We start from the raw sequence: 17,123 nt of genomic DNA on the forward strand, positions 1-17,123 counted from the left end.
CAAAATGTAAAATGCATTGATCTTCACAACTTCCTACGGCCAACCTAGTTTCTGATAAATAGTGCAGTGTTGTGCTCAAGCTGTCACCTGTAATATAAAAATAATGCACCCAGTCTATTGGATTAAATAGATCAGTTTTATACATGAACCGTGTTCGTAACTGTAAGGCTACATTCAGTCTGCCCAATTCTGATGTGTCTTTTGAACAATAATATCAGATGTTTTCATGTCAATTATTTTTGGTTAAAAGATAAAATGTCTGAATTACATTGCTTGTTTAAATGCCGACAGAGTTGCTCAAGAATGTAGTCCAGAACACAATTATGTTTGACTTTTTATTATTCTCTTGATCATCATATTCTCCAACCCAAAGACAATAATACACAGCATAAGTCTAAAATATCCCATGTAGTAGTTTACAGCCGCTCATATTTAATCATCAGAATCATTAACATCATTGTTATTCATATTCAGTTCGACATTCACACCCACCTTGAAGACATGGTATTATGATTCAGCTCAACATGTCAAAATTGTCTGGAAAAAAGTGAAGATCATAAAATGTTGCTGCCCCCCCCCCACATCTCAAATCAGATATGTTGTATAGTCAGGATACATCTGAAGGTTACATATACAGATTCTCTTTCGAAACTACAATGGACGCCTTATTTTAGATTTTACAGGGAAAAGGATAATCGTGGCTAAAGTAATATGTTCCTTTTAAACATTTATACAGATGTGCCTGACCAATTATAGGAGTAAAAACCCCAAACACTGACAGGTGCTGTGCACTTAACCCCTCCCCATCAATGTTTCTATTTTTTTAATTTTGTGCTTTAACTGAAGATTTCCAAATGTACAACCCAACAACATGGTGTGGTGGACTTGTTAAATAACCTTGCATTTCAAAAACAGGATTACATAAAGAGTAGAAATGACAATATTTACATTGGTTCTCACATGCAGCTCAGAAGCTGAGAATTGAAATCATTGCAGCCAATGTAATGCAATACCAGTTGAGTTTAGCATGACATGCCAGTCCAAACACGCAAGCACGCTCACACACACAACCAGCTTCTATTGCTGCTCAGAACTTTGAAGGTTTCTTTCCTTTTCTCTTCTGCTTTTTAGGCAGTATCCAAAATGATAGGATTTCACCTAAGATGCATGTGACATTTAAAATTATATGGAGCACTGTAGCCTTAAAAGCAGGAACTGATTAAATATGATTGACAGATGGATAAACTGACGCAATAGAAAAAATTAAAACATTATTCAAAAGAAAAGGTACAAATGATCATTTCTTTCCCCTTCCCTACAGCATTCCATCTTGACCAACTCCCCCTTGTGGAAAAATAGCTCACATCACAGCGAACATGCAGCCTTCCGCTCTGGGATGTATGTTTCTATCTCTCAAGGACAGGCAAAGCAGCACTGTATTTAATATATCACAGGTCCTCTGAAATAAATGTGCACACCAAAAGGCAATACAGTCATTGTTGAGAGATCAGCCTCATACTTAAGTTGTGATTTTGAAATTGTTTGAATGGGATTTCAGTCAACAGGACATTCATCTGATGCTTCTTTTGGACCGTAACACCAGGGTACTCTGTTGACTGTTCTGTTATACAGGGGAAACTGTTTCCAAAGCAGGGCAGCAGAGAGGATGTGTAAAGAGCAGAATCAACAGCCCCTGGATAATCTAAACAGTTACTTTAGATTATGCAGTAGTCCAAGTGGCTTGACTTAGGCCTCAAGCGACCGCGTCTGCCAGTGCCATCGGACATTTACAGACAGGTAACATCTTGCGTCAATGTAAACAGAAGAACCGTGTAGCTTTTCAGGAAACTCCTGTATGGAAAAGTGCCATAAGGGATGATTTCCTGTTACAGAACCGGACCTATTCACTATGAGCAGGTAAAAAAATAAAATATATATCCTTAATGCAGTCATCATGAGTGAGGACTCCCTTAACCAGATCACTAAGGGAACGGCAGGTGGGTGACTCAGCGGCAGCTATGGCAATGAACAAAAACAATGGTACCCAATAGTAAACAGTTCCAGTTCACTCAACCTCAATTCCCTTGATCATATCCCACAAATCCAACAGCTCACAGCCTGACAGAACACTCAACAACCACTCCCCAATCTACAGTTAAAGGTTGGCTTGACAGAATCATACTACCTCACTCAACATTTCAAAGAAACTGTCCTTTCGCATGTCTGAAATCCAACACACCTTACATGGGGAGGTCAGATTCTGTATGAATGGGGGAGGCATAATCTACAGGTCAGGAAAACTCCCCCTGCAAATTCCTTATGGAAAAGTGAATTAAAAGGGGACCTATTCACTCTTACAAGGAGACCCTGCACACTTCAGGTCATCCATCCATTCACACATTAGCTTGCATGTCTGACAGCATAAACCACACCCAATTACTTTTGCGGGGGAGGGCAAAATATTAAAAGCACATTACAGGCCAGGTTTAGGCATTACACTGTCTTGGCAACAGGCTGGCTACTGTCGAAGGAGTACATGAAACAGATGAAGCTGTTCAGAAGACCACAGACACAGACAAGGTGCCACATCAGTCACTGTGTGCCCGGGTCACAGAGCCCTCAGTAGTACAGGACAGCACTCAGACACCAGCTCTGCCCAGACAAACCTTCAGTCGACAACAATAAGAACCAATAGCAGCCTGCTCACCCACACAGCAAAAAAAAGATACAACCAATCTTGAAGAACATGAACAGAATAGTAAATATGCAGCTCAATTGCATCTTTTCAGGATTTTACATAAATGTGTACAATTACAGTCCCTAGCTAATCTGTATAAGTCTTCAAATGGGTTTTTATTTCATTTGATCCTCTTTTGTTTCATTTTACAAGTATATACAATGTACAGGCAGCAGATAATCCATTTTGCAATGACTGATGAAACAAGGAAGTATATGATTAGGATCCTGACTAAGACCTACTGAAACAATAAACACTAAGTCACTTTAAGTCTTAGAAAATGGTTGTGGGTATATAAAAAGAAAAGACAAAAAAAAAAACAAGAGATGAAGGATAGGACAACTTACTAATCTTAAAAGCCTTCAATATGTACAGAAAAAGCCAACAAAGCATTTATTCCACAGAAAAAAAAGTGATCTAGAACTGAATAATTTTCTCCATATACACATAGTCACTGAAAAATATTTCCAGAGCTAAATAGCATCTCTGATTTGGTCACAAAGGTTAGAAATATAATGTGGCATAGTGAATATCAGTAAGCATAACGCCTGATTGAACATCTGGACACTGCATCATGGGGTAGCTAAGCTTGTTAGTAACGAGAGGTCTACAGGTGCCCCCTTGATTGCAGATCATTTAGAAGACTAAATACAGCAGTCCAGGTAGTGTAATGTTGATAGGAACAGGAAGATAAAACATTGTGAGGTAATTGGGTTAATGTCTCCAACAGCTTGGTCTGCATTCTGATTTGGAAAACTATGACAGCCAAGGAATAACACCAACAGTCCACAAGCTCCACTGATAATCCACTACAAAATGCTCAAAAAACTCAGAGTGAAATGTCATTCAAATAAAAGGAAACGCTCTTGAACTCTTCCCTTCTTACCGGTCTAACTGTTCAGTCAGGCAACAATCCCAATAAGCACCCAATCCAACCTGACACAAACACACCAAGGTGCCAGATCACCCCAGTTCAGGGAATCATCTGGCTAGGTTGAAAGGCACATCACAATGATATCAGGCATAAATGTTTAAGTCAAATCACTGCAAAAAAAAAAAAGAATACTACAAAATTCAGACAAACAACTGAGCCAACCAAATGGCCGTCAGCCCCCAGGAGACCCACAGAAAGACTGAAATGAAAGAGCATTCAGTGCATATAACTACATTCAAAATAGACTTCATTTACATGCATGTTGTCTGCGCTGGCTATATCCAACCAGATTAAGTCTAATGGTACAGACGTTTTGACCAACCAAAGGTGTGGTGTATTGATAATCCACGTTTCTTCAGATTAATAGAATATTAAATAATTCCAAAGATAATGCATTCATAAATCTCAACTTTAGGATTTGCCCAAAACTGAGGTGTTTCAGACCGGCACTTGTATCCAATGTTTCATATCGGGTCAGTAACAAACTTGATCTCAGCAATTAACCATTAATTTAACATTGCATCCTGAATTAAGCAACCAAGTGTCACTGTAAATGGTACCCATCTAGCAGAGGCCAAATGGGTGATAATGGCTGCCAAGAAAACACTGTCAAACACAGCAGAAACAAGCATCTAGATTTAATCTCAAAAATAAGTTTACAAAATAGGATGGTATCGTGGCTACCAATCTGACCAAACGAACCAACATTGAACCATACAGTGTGTTTACCAACTCAAAAAACCCATGCACTTCCTACTATGAAATACACTTGATTTACAGTACCTCAACTTTGCTGAGAGGTATGTTTGGCCCAACCAAATGATAGAGATTCAAACATCTCACAAATTGACTTCAGTAGAGAAAGTGGATGTAATTTAAAATGACAAAATGTATCCTGCCTTTAAATCACTCATGAGTTAGAAGGTCAAATGAAGTAAACCTGAAAATTCACAAGTGTTCTGGGTCTCAGGAAAGTTTACTGCTGCCAAAATGAATCGAAGTAGAACAGCAGGACCCATACAGCTGAACAATAATGCAAACCTTTTTATTGCAACCTGAGGCCATGCATTTGGACTGTAGTACTGGAGATGTTTGTAATGCGTTATATTCACATTGGATACCAAACTAGATTAATTACTGAGAGCCACAATACTCCCAGGTTCTTAAACCCAATTTGAAAAGAGTATTTTGGAAGGTGGTGAATGGAGTGCAAATTTCATACAACTAAGATGGATTTCATTCTGGCGTCAACATTGCTTAAAATAACCTACATGTTAAATTACTTGAAGATTAAAAACATGACACGAAAGGAAAATCGATGGATTAAACAAGTGCTCAGTGCCAACAGCTCTTTTCTACGGTGGCTTAGAGAGGCGGGGCGCACAGCAGCAGGTGCAATGTGGGCATACGTGCATCGCGGTGTGAGGGGGTGGAACTGTGCCAACTATAGAACAGACTGAGGTGAAACCAATCAACCTAAAGGAGGGTTACAAAATGGATGTTTCCAGATATTTCTGGTGACGTCTACATTGTCATTGTTGTCATCGAGTCTTCATACCATCTTTTTGTGTGTGTGTGTGTGTAAGAGATTCTGCTGCTTCCAATGCAGCCCAGGGGCAGCGGTCTGCAGTGATGTCACCGGAGGATCAGTCAGGGTAAGGGAGGGGACAATCTTTCCCACAGTTCCCTTTGCGGGGTCGTTAAGAGCAATAGGGCACGGCCATCACTGCCAAGACTGAGGGGGAAAGTTGTTGACCTCGGCCAGATCCTGGACAGGCAAGCCTTTGTGGGTGTATGTCAGCTTGACCCTCATGCGCAGTTGTTGCTGTAAATCATGAGGGAAAAACTATTAAATACGACCTACTCTTGTCTAGGCCTGTTAACATTAAAGCAGTTCCTTACACTGAACACAGGAATTATTGGTGCTCTCAGAGACACTAAGAAAGAAAGTGGAAGAAAAGAGGAAAATACCTTCTGTGGGTTAAGAACTCTGATGATCTGTGTGATGCTTCCCTGGTTGAGTGCTGGGACTATATTACTGCTAGGAGACAAGAGCTGCAGCTGGAATGTCTGAAAGAAAGGGACACAAAGCATAACCAACATACCTGGTCTTCACAGGATACACACGTGCCCATTAACAACATGCACTGTACATTGCTACAGAGGTTCATCATCATAAGCGCACATTTTTCTTTATTAATATGGCACTGTCACTGGCCAATCACACCTCACCTTTGGTACTGCAGCCTGGAAAACAAACTCTGTCATGTCAGCCTCAGTGGTGTTGGTGGCGTGGATGGTGATGACTGCTATGTTGGGATTTGGGTTGGCTCTTTCAAAGGTGAACTCAATTTTCAGGCCGTTCTTATTGTATGCTGTCATGGGGGGAATCACTAAAAGACCAGAATGAAGTTCATTACTATTTCAAGTGAACAGTAGTACCAAACAGATGTTGTGAACAGTAGTACCAAACAGATGTTGTGAACAGTAGTACCAAACATTATGGAAACCCTGCAGGAACATTGGTAGGTTGCTTTAAAAGGTAGAAACACGGTGGTCTGATGCAGTAACAGCCTTCCAAACGACACAATGTGAGCAGTTGCCTTCGGAGGAAAATCTGAAAGCTTCACAGATGAGGGCTACATCTCACCTGCTGCAATATCAGTAAACAGGGGCTGCGAGGAGAGGCCATCCAGGAGGAAGGGGGGCTGGGAAACAGGCACAGAGGGGACAGGAGCAGGGGCAGGACCACCTAGAGAAGGGAGGAACAGAGAGGGTTCATGGTAGTAACACCTAGACATAGAACAATCAGGGCCAATTCACACTACTAGGAAAAACTGAGACTACTTCTTATTAAAACCTATGAATATCTGACTCAGTTCACCTCTATTTCAATAGTGATCCCAGAATATTTGAACAGCATTTTAGGTTGACCATACTGAAAGACCAAAATGGGATTCATGCTTTCAGATGATTTTATGTCTGTCAACATATTAACACCGGGCATTTACTTTGCTGGATAGGGCATTAGGAAGATATTTGAAATAAATCAGGGAGAAAAATGGTATAAGAGAGATGCCTATTAAAAGAGAAAAATCAGGTTTCCCTGACCATGGACCACTGTTGGTCTCCCTGACCATGGACCACTGTTGGTCTCCCTGACCATGGACCACTGTTGGTCTCCCTGACCATGGACCACTGTTGGTCTCCCTGAACATGGACCACTGTTGCTCCCCTTTTGTTATGGGCTGGTGGACCAACAGTGGGAAAAACAGACACTCTGGTCCTACCAGATAGAGAGAGGTCCCCCAGTAGGTCGAGCAGCTCCCCTCCAGCTGAGGCTGGCTTGGTGGGCAAGGTGGTCTGGATCACAGGTACCACATCATTACCACCCAGCAGATCTAATAAATCATTAGCCTGCAAAACAACATCAAGAAAATGAAACAGCTCGTGCAACAAGGACATTTGGAAAACCTATATGGCAATAATAATCTCATTTATGCCTCATTTTAAAATATAAAAAACTAAAATGTAATGATTATATATTATAATATATTTATCTCAACTCAAAAGGGATTTAAAGGCTTCACATTAATCCGTAGATTGAAAGCAAAGCTTAGCAGTGTGGCATTTTTCTGCCAGCAGGGGTCCTTGCCGGATCTGTGTGTAAATGCATTAGCAGACTAACTGATCGGTGGACTTTCACCACATGAACAGCAATCTAAACACAGAGAATGTTGGTGCGTATGTTTTAAAGAGCTTAAGTTTTGAGCCGTTGATTCTGCTACACACAGATATAGCCCCAGCAATGGTAGGTCCACACGTCACATGCCCTCACCTGGTTGGCTGGCTGGGTGACTAGGGGCGGGTGTTTTGTGTCCGGCACTGATGGCTCTGTCTCCCCATTAGTCTGAACAATCTCTGTTGGGCCATTGGAGGCGGTTTTCTCCATGATGGGCATTCGTTCTAGTAAGGCAGGCCTTCAGAAATAGAGAGAATCAGATGGGGGAGAGAGAAATGGGTCAGTGTAAAAATCTCAAACGCATAACTTAACAAGGGAGTACATTTCTAAATACAAGTGCTTGTAATGAACGGAAATGGAATACGGGGTCCCATTTTGATGTTCACTCACCTCATGTGATCATATTTCTTGAAGAGTGCATTGTACTCCACAGCTCTCTGTTGCAGCTCCACATCAATGCTGCTGCCATATACTGACACCACCTTCTTGATTCGGCTAGAGATGTAAAGACAGAATGGTATACATTCAGAGTGCCTCCAGAGCTTAAGGATCTCCCCTAATAAACTGGTACACATGCTCTTTACTCAACACAGGAGGACATACTTGACACTGCTGAAGCGCGTAGACAGCTTCATGATGGCAGTGAGCGAGTAACCCCTGGTCACAGGGGTGGATAAGTTGGATAGAAGAAGCCCTTCCAAAACATCCAATACTTCATCCTCGGTCACCTGTTGCAAAGGAAGAAAAAATGATGACATTTAAAATAGTTGAGATGGGCAGTGTCCGTGATAAGGCATGTGTAGGGCTCTGGGATGAGCTACCTGGATGGGCTCCTCCTCCTCACACTGTCCAGACACCAGCAGGTCTCCATACTCTCCTATGCACCAGGACGACACCTGCACCAATGGTTGCTAGGGGAAAGAAATGCAGATTTCAGAAAGATGAGATTCCCTGAAACCAGTCCACCACACAGAGGGAAACATTGGCACGCATGTATATTTGGGATATTAAGTGACTTAATGATGTGTGAGTGTCGGTGGGTCTGACCTGTGAGATGTCATCCAGCAGGGCTTTGTAGAGTCTCTGCACCGTGTAGGCGTGCATCTCCACACTGTTGGTGATGAGCTGGATGAGGTTGGGGACAGAATCGTCTCGGACATAGCTCCCAGCCTGGACACAAGAGAGGTCAGCCAGTTCAGTCGATGAATCACTCGAGGATCGATCAATCAACAGCCCAGCATCAACTCTTCACTGTCATTGACAACCAGCAGAGTCAACTAGTGCTACAGCAACACGCTTCACTCACAGCACGTCAGGTATTAGGGTTGAGGCTCGCGGGTCTGTACACGTTTCAGGCATCAGCAGCAGTGCAGTCTACTTTTGTCAAGCGGTGGCGACATACAGTTAATGCCTTATCAACACATCTGTCCCTCACCGCTAAAATCGACCGGAAAGCCAAAATGCTGTCAAACCGAAGATTTCAACGGGGCTGGAGGATCCGACAATGTTGCTTCACTAATACCAACACCCACTGGTTTACAACTAGCTGCTCTTCCTTGACTGGCTCACAAAACAGCAGGGTAAACCACTGACAAGGGTTAGGATTTTGATGACAAGGTCCGCAAAGGCTCTCGTTTAAACAGAATATACTTAATATATTGGCATTTAACACTGCACAGCTATTTATTTACAGAACTATTTTAAAATATATTCATTCTGGTTCATGTGCAAAACACAGAGACCCCATACAGACCTAGAGTCAACCAAAGTAGTTTTCTTTGGACAGAATTGTACAAACCGTTGTCAGGACTCTCATGATAGTGTCTATGTGCCATCGTTTTGAAGGAGCATACCTGCAACACAAAACAAGCAGAAGTTACTTAAGGTTTAACACTAAGCAGAACAAAACTCAGTGGGAAGAGAATATGGTATCAAGTCCATTAAAGAATATGGTATCAACCATGTTGTCATCATGTCCTGATCACTCATTTTATACAGCACTTTAATAACTAAGCCATTCCCAGTAACTGGAGCCAGCGGAAACAGTGGTTAATCATTTGGTGTTCTTGAATCCACTGTGGTAAACAAATCTATCCTGTAAGTCTACAAACCTAATGTAAAGAAGCAGTCAAGATCAGTTAGCAGCCCACATGCAAAAACTACTGCTGGCTTGGTCTCTTACTACTAACTCTTCTCATTCATCTCCTAACATGGCATCAGCTGCTTATACTGTAGATACAGCCAAAACAAACAACATGAAGTGGTCATGACCTACAAGTCAAGAGATAAAGTTGAGTTGTTTTTTTAGGGTGCAGCAGCTTAATGTTGCTATGGTACTAACAAGAGCCTCCCTGATTGATCAAGCTTGATTTCTGATTTTCCAGCTGGACCACACCCCAGAGCCTTACTTCTCCGCAGCCAGGAAGACTCCAGACGCACAGTCTGCTTTGAATTCTGGGTCACAGGAGTCCAGGAAGTAGAGCAGTTCCTTCATCATTCCTCTTATGTTATTCCCATTCACCAAGGCAAAGCTTAGCTCCATTGCACGCCTACCACAGGGAGGGGAATACAATTACCTCTAACCCTCTGAAACTAGTACAGAGCATACTTGGGGTTAAACACTAAATATGGCATTGTAATGACTTTCAGAGATATGTATTTTCTTTGAATTGTTATTTAATATTGGAATGTCTGAAATGGACAAGCATATACTGCATTACAATCTGTTCATATATTGTCACAATGTGCAGCACAGGACAATAAAAAATAAATCAGCAGGCGAGCAAATGAATGTTTGGGAATTACGGAGTATGGCATTTCTCAAAATTCCATAGCAATTTAAATTGGGAAAATGGTCATACTTTGGGAAAAATAAGAAAATGCAGTCAATCATTCATTTTGAATGAAACTGTTTGTTTACTGGCAGTACCCTTTGATATTGTACATTAGAAAGCATCCCCCCAAAAACCTTGTCCTGCAAATATACAATGCATTCCATAAGTATTTGGACAGTAATAGAAGTCATGTTGTTTAGGCTCTGTACATCCTGCCAGAAGTTGGTGAACCATAGACGTCACCAGATGCTTCCCTGCGGATGTTCTGTCAGGTCTGTACAGTAGTCATCGTCAGTTCTTGTTTGTTTCAGGGTGTTTTCACTTTCAGTCTTGTCTACAGCAAGTGAAATGTATGCTCAATTGGACTCAGGTCAGTTGACTGAATTTTTGGCCTTGAAAAAGGACTTGGTTGCTTTAGCATTATGTTTTGGGGTCATTGTCCTGCGGCGCGTTAAAATGCCATCGAAACCGTTTTAAGGCATTTAGTTGGACGTGAGCAGACAAGATTTTCAGTAAACTACAGAATTCATCAGAAGGCTCCCGTCATGAGCTACACAATCAGTGAAGAATACTGAGCCAGTTGCAGCCATACATGTCCAGAACATACCCCTCTACCTGCTTTCACAGTTATGTCGGTATGCAAGACCCTTTTGTCTCCTCCACACTTCCTCTTGCCATCACTCTGGTATAGGTTAACATTACTTGGTACATGCTGACATTAGTCTCATCTGTCAATAGCTTTTTCAAGCCTTCTGCATGTTCTTTTTGGTATTATTTTAAAGCCATCGTGTTTTGCACCTTGCAGTCCAGCCTCAATAGACTTTAGTGAATGATAGTTAGTGACACATCCACACTTACCTCCCGTAGTGTTCCTGATCTGTCAGACAGTTGTGAAGGAAAACGCCCTCAAGTTAAAGTTGTTAGTCTGTACTTAAACCCCATTGTCATTGTCTCATTTCAAATCCAAAGTGGTGGAGTACAGACCCAAAACAAAAAACAGTTGTATTACAGTCCAAACACTTATGGCCTGCATTGCTGAAATTCAACAGGAGTACTGTTAAATTCTGGAATGCACCACTCCAGATTGATAAACCACAAATATTGACCCTCTCCACAGTAGTGCACATGAATTAGGTGTATGTCTCACCTCTTGATGGACACATCCAGGTCTTTTAGACAGTCCACAATTGTGCTCCGATGTCTCTGCACTGCATTGTGGTCCGTCTGTACAGTCTTGAGTAGGGATGTCAATGCCACATATCTTCAGGGAGAACAAGAGTAAAAAAAGTAACATTACAGTGATGCTTAAGTTAATCCAAAATCTTCTATCCTCCGTGACACAAAAACTATTAAGTGAATGAAGTGATTGTAACTTTCAATGACAACACTCAGTTTTGAAATCCACAACAGTGATCTGCCAAAAGCTAAAATCAAGCACGATTAAGAAATTTTATTGACTTAATTTTTTATCAATTAAGGGCCTCATTGCCAAAACCCCAAAGCATCTCTATGGTTACTGACGAACATGTCCAGTTCAGGCCCTTTCATTTGTTGTCAAAGTGTTACCTAATATTTTTGTCATTGTTAAGAAGAAAGCGTCCCAGTATGTTGATGGCCAACACCCTCAATCCACTTTCTGATTTGATGTCCATTATGGTCAGTACTGTCTCATAGAGGATTGCATTGCCGACATTTTTACTTGTCTCAGTGTTGGTTGCAACCTTATAGGGAGAAGAAAAAAGAAAGAAGTACACTTGCCAAGCAGTAACCAGGCCAGCAAGCCTTCAGTATTTCAGATATCTATCACACTAAGTTCTCACCTGTGCAAGAATGTCATTCATTGCTTCACTTGAGTCATCATCACTCCTTCCCAGAATTCGCAGCAATCTTAATATCCGCACCTGAAATGAAGACAAGCGGCATCATACCCAGCCAAGTTCATGTTACAGTGCAACCTCAAATCATTGGCACAAAAGGAAACAAGCTAATGTCTCACCTGGAGGAAGGGGTCACTAATGCCAGATACATCATGCTCAGGGGAATATCCTGACATGATCAGGTTCTTCAGGATTCTCACCAGCTGTGGAACCAACTACAAAAGACCAACAACAGGAGGGGAGGGCACAACCAAGGGTCAAGTCTTTATTTCTAAAGAAATGGTGAACTATTTAAAGAAAACTTGACAAAATATTGTATTTATCATACAGTTGAAATCTTGATTTAATCATCAACAAATTTGTTGGGGTTATAGTAATCAAGAAACATTTATATTTATAATAGAACATTTCTGGTTGGAATGTTTGGTTTAGAAAAGCTAACAAAAATGTCACAATAAAATGACACCTGAATAACAGTTAATCATTAGGAGGAATACTAGGCAAACATGATCAGTCAAATTTGCACAAATGTTAAAGTAATAATCTTTCACATGTTTATGTATGCTACGCAGACAATATGCCCCTTTTAACAGACATTACACAATCTGTGGCTAGTGACAACACCTGAAGTGATCAATTGAAAACAGACCCATCACAGTGTTTTCAACATAGAGTGATCAAATGAGTTTCACATTAGGTTAATGATGACATCTTGTAAATAGTGAGAGATGTGTCTAAGAAACACAAAACATCCTGTTATGATATCAAAAAGGACACCGAGACATGACCACTGAAAAAGTCAAAGAAATTAAGAAAACAAAAAAACTTTACAGAACACAGATTTGAGTACATCAACGGTGACAGTGTCAAGTGATTACTAGTAACAGCATGCACCAGCTATGAAACCAGAATGTACTCTTACCTTCTCATTCTAACACAATGCAGGAATTGTAACAAAGACAAATGACAGAAAAAATATGAGGTAGATGTTAGGGGGGAAACTGGAAAAGGTTCACTTTCAGAAAGAGCTCAAAATAATGTTTCGATCATGGACATGAGGGGCAGGAGGCTGGAACAAGGTTGTACAGTTAAGGGACATCGGGACAGAACCGGTTGAGATACAGCAGGGAAAAAAGCAAGGCAAGATACAACAGACATACTCTGAATGAAGAGCAAACCTTACAGGAAAAGGCAATCCAAGGTTTCCAACAGCAACACGTTTTAATTATATTTAAACAGGTATAGTGAAAGGAAAACATGTACGCAGAGAATGAAATGTGAACCGAGCACAAACGCTTAACTAACTAAGGATTTGCTGAAGTGCTACAGCCGAACTCAACATCTTGATAGCAGCAGTGTCAGTGATTAGATATTAGCCAGCCATACCTTTCTGAAGTGTGACAGCATGTCAGGACTTCTTTCACACATCTCAGTGAGGAGGACAACAGAAGTATGGAGAACACCTTGAGGAGAGACAAAGGAGTTGGTTGAAAAAGAGGAATCCGGACTAGTTCGGCACTCATTTCCTTGCTAACTCACAACGCCCACAGGCCTCCACATGTGAGAGAGCTGAAGATGCAGATGAGCAAGAGAAGTGCAGATACTGTTGGGCTATTATACTGATTAGAGGCAAAGCTGCAGCATGTGCACATCCCACATTTCAATCCCCATCCTGTTCCGGGCTTGTCTTGGTACATGGCAACAGGAACATTATGTACAGTGCCTTCGGAAAGTATTCAAACCCCTTCCCTTTATCCACATTTTGTTGCGTTATAGATTTAATCACAGATTATATACATTTGTAGATTCTTGTAGATCCTCAAGCTCAGTCCAATTGGATAGGGACCGTCGATTAAAGGTTTCCCCACAGATGTCCAGCGGGGTTCAAGCCATGCACAGACTTGTCCGGAAGCCATTCCAGCATTGTCTTGGCTGTGTGCTCCTCGTTGTTGTTGCGCCCCAGCCTGAGGTCCTGTGTTCTCTGGATACATTTTTCCCCTGTATATTGCTCTGTTTATCCTTACCTAAATCAGGATCAGTCTCCCAGTCCCTGCTGCTGAGGAGCATCCCGAGAGGACGAACGCTCCCACCCCCATGCTTTACCAAATGGATAGCATTAGCCAGGTTATAAACACTAACTTGTTTTCCACAGATGTAGCATTTGGTCCTCTGGCCCAGTAGTTCAAGTTTGGTTTAATCAGACAAAATCATATTTTTCCTTATGCTCTGTGTCATTTAGATGGCATGCCTTTTCCTTCTACTCAGACGAGGCTTCAGACTAGCAACTCTATCATAAAAGCCTGATTGATGGATCAGTGCAGAAATGATTGTCATCTCGGCAGGTTCTCCCATCTCTGAAGAGAATCACTGAAGCTCTGTTAGAGTGGCCACTGGGTTCTTGGTCACCTCCCTGACGAAGGCACTTCTCGCCCGGTTACTTGGCTTGGTCTGTGAGACATTCACATGAATGATTTTCAATACAAAATGTCTAAAAACGTGTTTTTAATTTGTCAATACGTAGTATTGTGTGTAGATTGATAGCAACTTCTTTTTTAAATCAATTATAAATTAAGTCTATAACAACAAAATGTGGATAAAGGGGTTTGAATTCTTTTCGAAGGCACTATAAATGATAATAAAAAATAATGCAATTTCTTCTAGTTTTTCTTATAGAAACAAATAAAAAAGTCCCTTAAAAATGGATTTCATCGGTGCTGGCACAGCCGACATTCAAGGCCTGCTAGTACAGTGCTTCATCAATAAGATATGGGGAAAGCAAAAATAACTGTTCTTGAGTGTATTGTTGGCACCACTTCTATTTACTTTATTCCCCATACTACTCTTTAAAATTGCTGCTAGTTTACCCGGTTATATATAATATGGCTATATTTTTTGCTGTATTGTATTTATTTATATATATATATAAAAATAAAAATCCCACATGATTTAACAATAATTTCATTTGTGCAGGATGACTCTGTGTCATTCGGTGCACTTGAGAAATAAACATTGAACTTCTAGATTTCCTTGGTATTGACTAGTCGACTTCTGCCTGTTCACATTTGACCGCGTTGTTTACCTGCTCGTGGGTCTTGAGTTGAAATGTAATTCTACCCACTCTGAAATTGGGACAATACCTCAGCCTTTCCCAAGTTGTATTGTGGGAGAATCAATGGAGCAACTTCACCAACGAGACTTACAAAGTTGTTGAGAAACATTCAATGCCACTGGCCGTTTTAACAGTTTATTAGCCACTCGGGAATGACATTGATACAATAACTATCAAAATAGATGACGATAACTGACTTTATCGTCAAGTGAAAAGACGAGAATCGTGTAGCTATGCAAGTGTTTGCCTATCCTGAAAAAATCCTAATACCCACCAGAACTGTTTAAGTTTAGGCTTCCTATAACGTAGCTACTGAAGGATGTACCCAGCGAAGTTTTTGTCTGTCCTGAACAAACCCTAAGGCATCATGTGTCATGACTGTGACGGGAGTCGAAAACGGGTCCGTACGCGGATCTGTTGTCCGCGTTTCTAACCACTACACTATTTAACAAGAGGTTGTCAGTCACTCACTCACAAAGTAAGAGACAATCGCTCTTCTAGGCCGTTCTGCTTACGCGGTCCGGCAAAAAAGTTCACAAAGTTATGTAAACACAGCCCTCCCCTGCTGAAAAACAAACACCATAAGCAGCCAACTGGGGCAAGGTGGCCCGTTTGCAGGCAAACTCGCAGCGGAACAGTGGACGTGCACAGTTAGGCTAGAGATACATTAAGGTATCAAACCCTCAGCACCGACATGACAGAACAAGGGATTGGTGTTGTAAGCAATGAAAGCAGCCATGTTCCTGACTTTGCGTCTTTACCTCGCATCAAGCTGGAAAAAGATGCTGGTTCAATTTTTCCATTTACACTCAGCTCAGTGCTGAAAAACCTATGGTCATTGCTGGGAACATTGATATCAGCTGATGTGATGGGGCGAAAGGTTATTTGGGCAGTTGTAGTCAGTTGTAGCAAATATACATTTTTATTTTTATAAACGCTACTAAGGATTCTGATTAGAAGTTACCTGTATTTTCAGCTTTTGTTCTACGCAACCTCACGGCCTAGCACTTATTGGTAATTTAATTATTGGCTGACTTGTTCAGCTAATTGTTCAGCTTGTATTTACGCAAACTTGATAAGCGCTCTTTTCCCCTTAGGCTGATTTTCATTGACGGCATGGCAATCTGTTAACACCTGTATGTAGCAACATTAATACTGACTCTACACAGTAATTGCACACTTATGCTTCCCCACCAATGGCTGTGTGCTAAGTAATCATGTCATGGGGGCCAGACCACTGTAACACTGTGTTCATAAAACAAAAAGCAAAAACCTAGCCAATCTTATAAAGATCTGGCATAAGACAACAGTTTGGCAGCGCAGGTATGTATTCAATGACACTCCTGCAGAACACAGCACACCTAAAGCTCACCAGGGAAATAAGTTAATTTAGAGGGCACAAGCCAATTTATCTGTGACTGACCCAACCAAAGCTCTCTGGACAGCAGGATACAGTAGCCCACAGAGCTCTGCTTCCTTACCATGGTTCTTCTCGCTCAGCAGGTTTTTTGTAGCTGGGAGGAACATCTCCATCAGCTCCGGGACTTTCCTTATGACGTGAACTGCACACAATGCCGCCTGGGGATGACATTCACATTTCATCCCAACTGCTGAACTGTGACAGGAGGTAACTCTTCCAACTAATGACATGACCAACATTCTAAACAAAAACTTATATTCAGATTTTCACATAAGTGGAGTTAAAGGTGGGCAGCCTGTTTTGATCAAGGGCACAGACATTTGTCTTTTTTTTGTAATTTAGCAGACGTTCTTATTCAGAGACCAGATTAACGGTCTCATTCAAGGACAGAATGACAGATTTTTTACAATACCTGTTCAGATTCTTTAACCTCTAGTATGTCTGCCGCCCGTTTCAAAATGAGTTCACCA

The 17,123-nt window shown here is 41.3% G+C and overlaps 1 protein-coding gene across 3 annotated transcripts in view; it reads right to left on the minus strand.

Annotated features, from left to right (window-relative positions):
* Positions 1-321: 321 nt before the first annotated feature.
* Positions 322-17,123, minus strand: part of ap1g1 (adaptor related protein complex 1 subunit gamma 1) — a 29,691-nt gene continuing 12,889 nt past the window's right edge. For 2 of the 3 annotated variants that reach the window (XM_010880600.3, XM_020053753.3), the window contains exons 5-23: positions 16,715-16,811; positions 13,511-13,587; positions 13,047-13,055; positions 12,244-12,339; positions 12,068-12,148; positions 11,814-11,968; positions 11,395-11,508; positions 9,822-9,962; positions 9,212-9,266; positions 8,461-8,583; positions 8,235-8,324; positions 8,017-8,141; positions 7,804-7,908; positions 7,510-7,651; positions 6,962-7,088; positions 6,322-6,423; positions 5,904-6,064; positions 5,643-5,741; positions 322-5,496 (exon numbers count right to left, since the gene is read on the minus strand). In XM_010880600.3, coding sequence (XP_010878902.1) covers positions 5,395-5,496; positions 5,643-5,741; positions 5,904-6,064; positions 6,322-6,423; positions 6,962-7,088; positions 7,510-7,651; positions 7,804-7,908; positions 8,017-8,141; positions 8,235-8,324; positions 8,461-8,583; positions 9,212-9,266; positions 9,822-9,962; positions 11,395-11,508; positions 11,814-11,968; positions 12,068-12,148; positions 12,244-12,339; positions 13,047-13,055; positions 13,511-13,587; positions 16,715-16,811 — 2,001 coding nt within the window. In that variant the 3' untranslated portion in view covers positions 322-5,394. The remainder of the gene's footprint in view (positions 5,497-5,642; positions 5,742-5,903; positions 6,065-6,321; positions 6,424-6,961; positions 7,089-7,509; positions 7,652-7,803; positions 7,909-8,016; positions 8,142-8,234; positions 8,325-8,460; positions 8,584-9,211; positions 9,267-9,821; positions 9,963-11,394; positions 11,509-11,813; positions 11,969-12,067; positions 12,149-12,243; positions 12,340-13,046; positions 13,056-13,510; positions 13,588-16,714; positions 16,812-17,123) is intronic. The other variant, XM_010880611.3, reaches the window with a different exon arrangement.

Source organism: Esox lucius, chromosome 2 (assembly GCF_011004845.1).
Source record: "Esox lucius isolate fEsoLuc1 chromosome 2, fEsoLuc1.pri, whole genome shotgun sequence".
Taxonomy (NCBI): domain Eukaryota; kingdom Metazoa; phylum Chordata; class Actinopteri; order Esociformes; family Esocidae; genus Esox; species Esox lucius.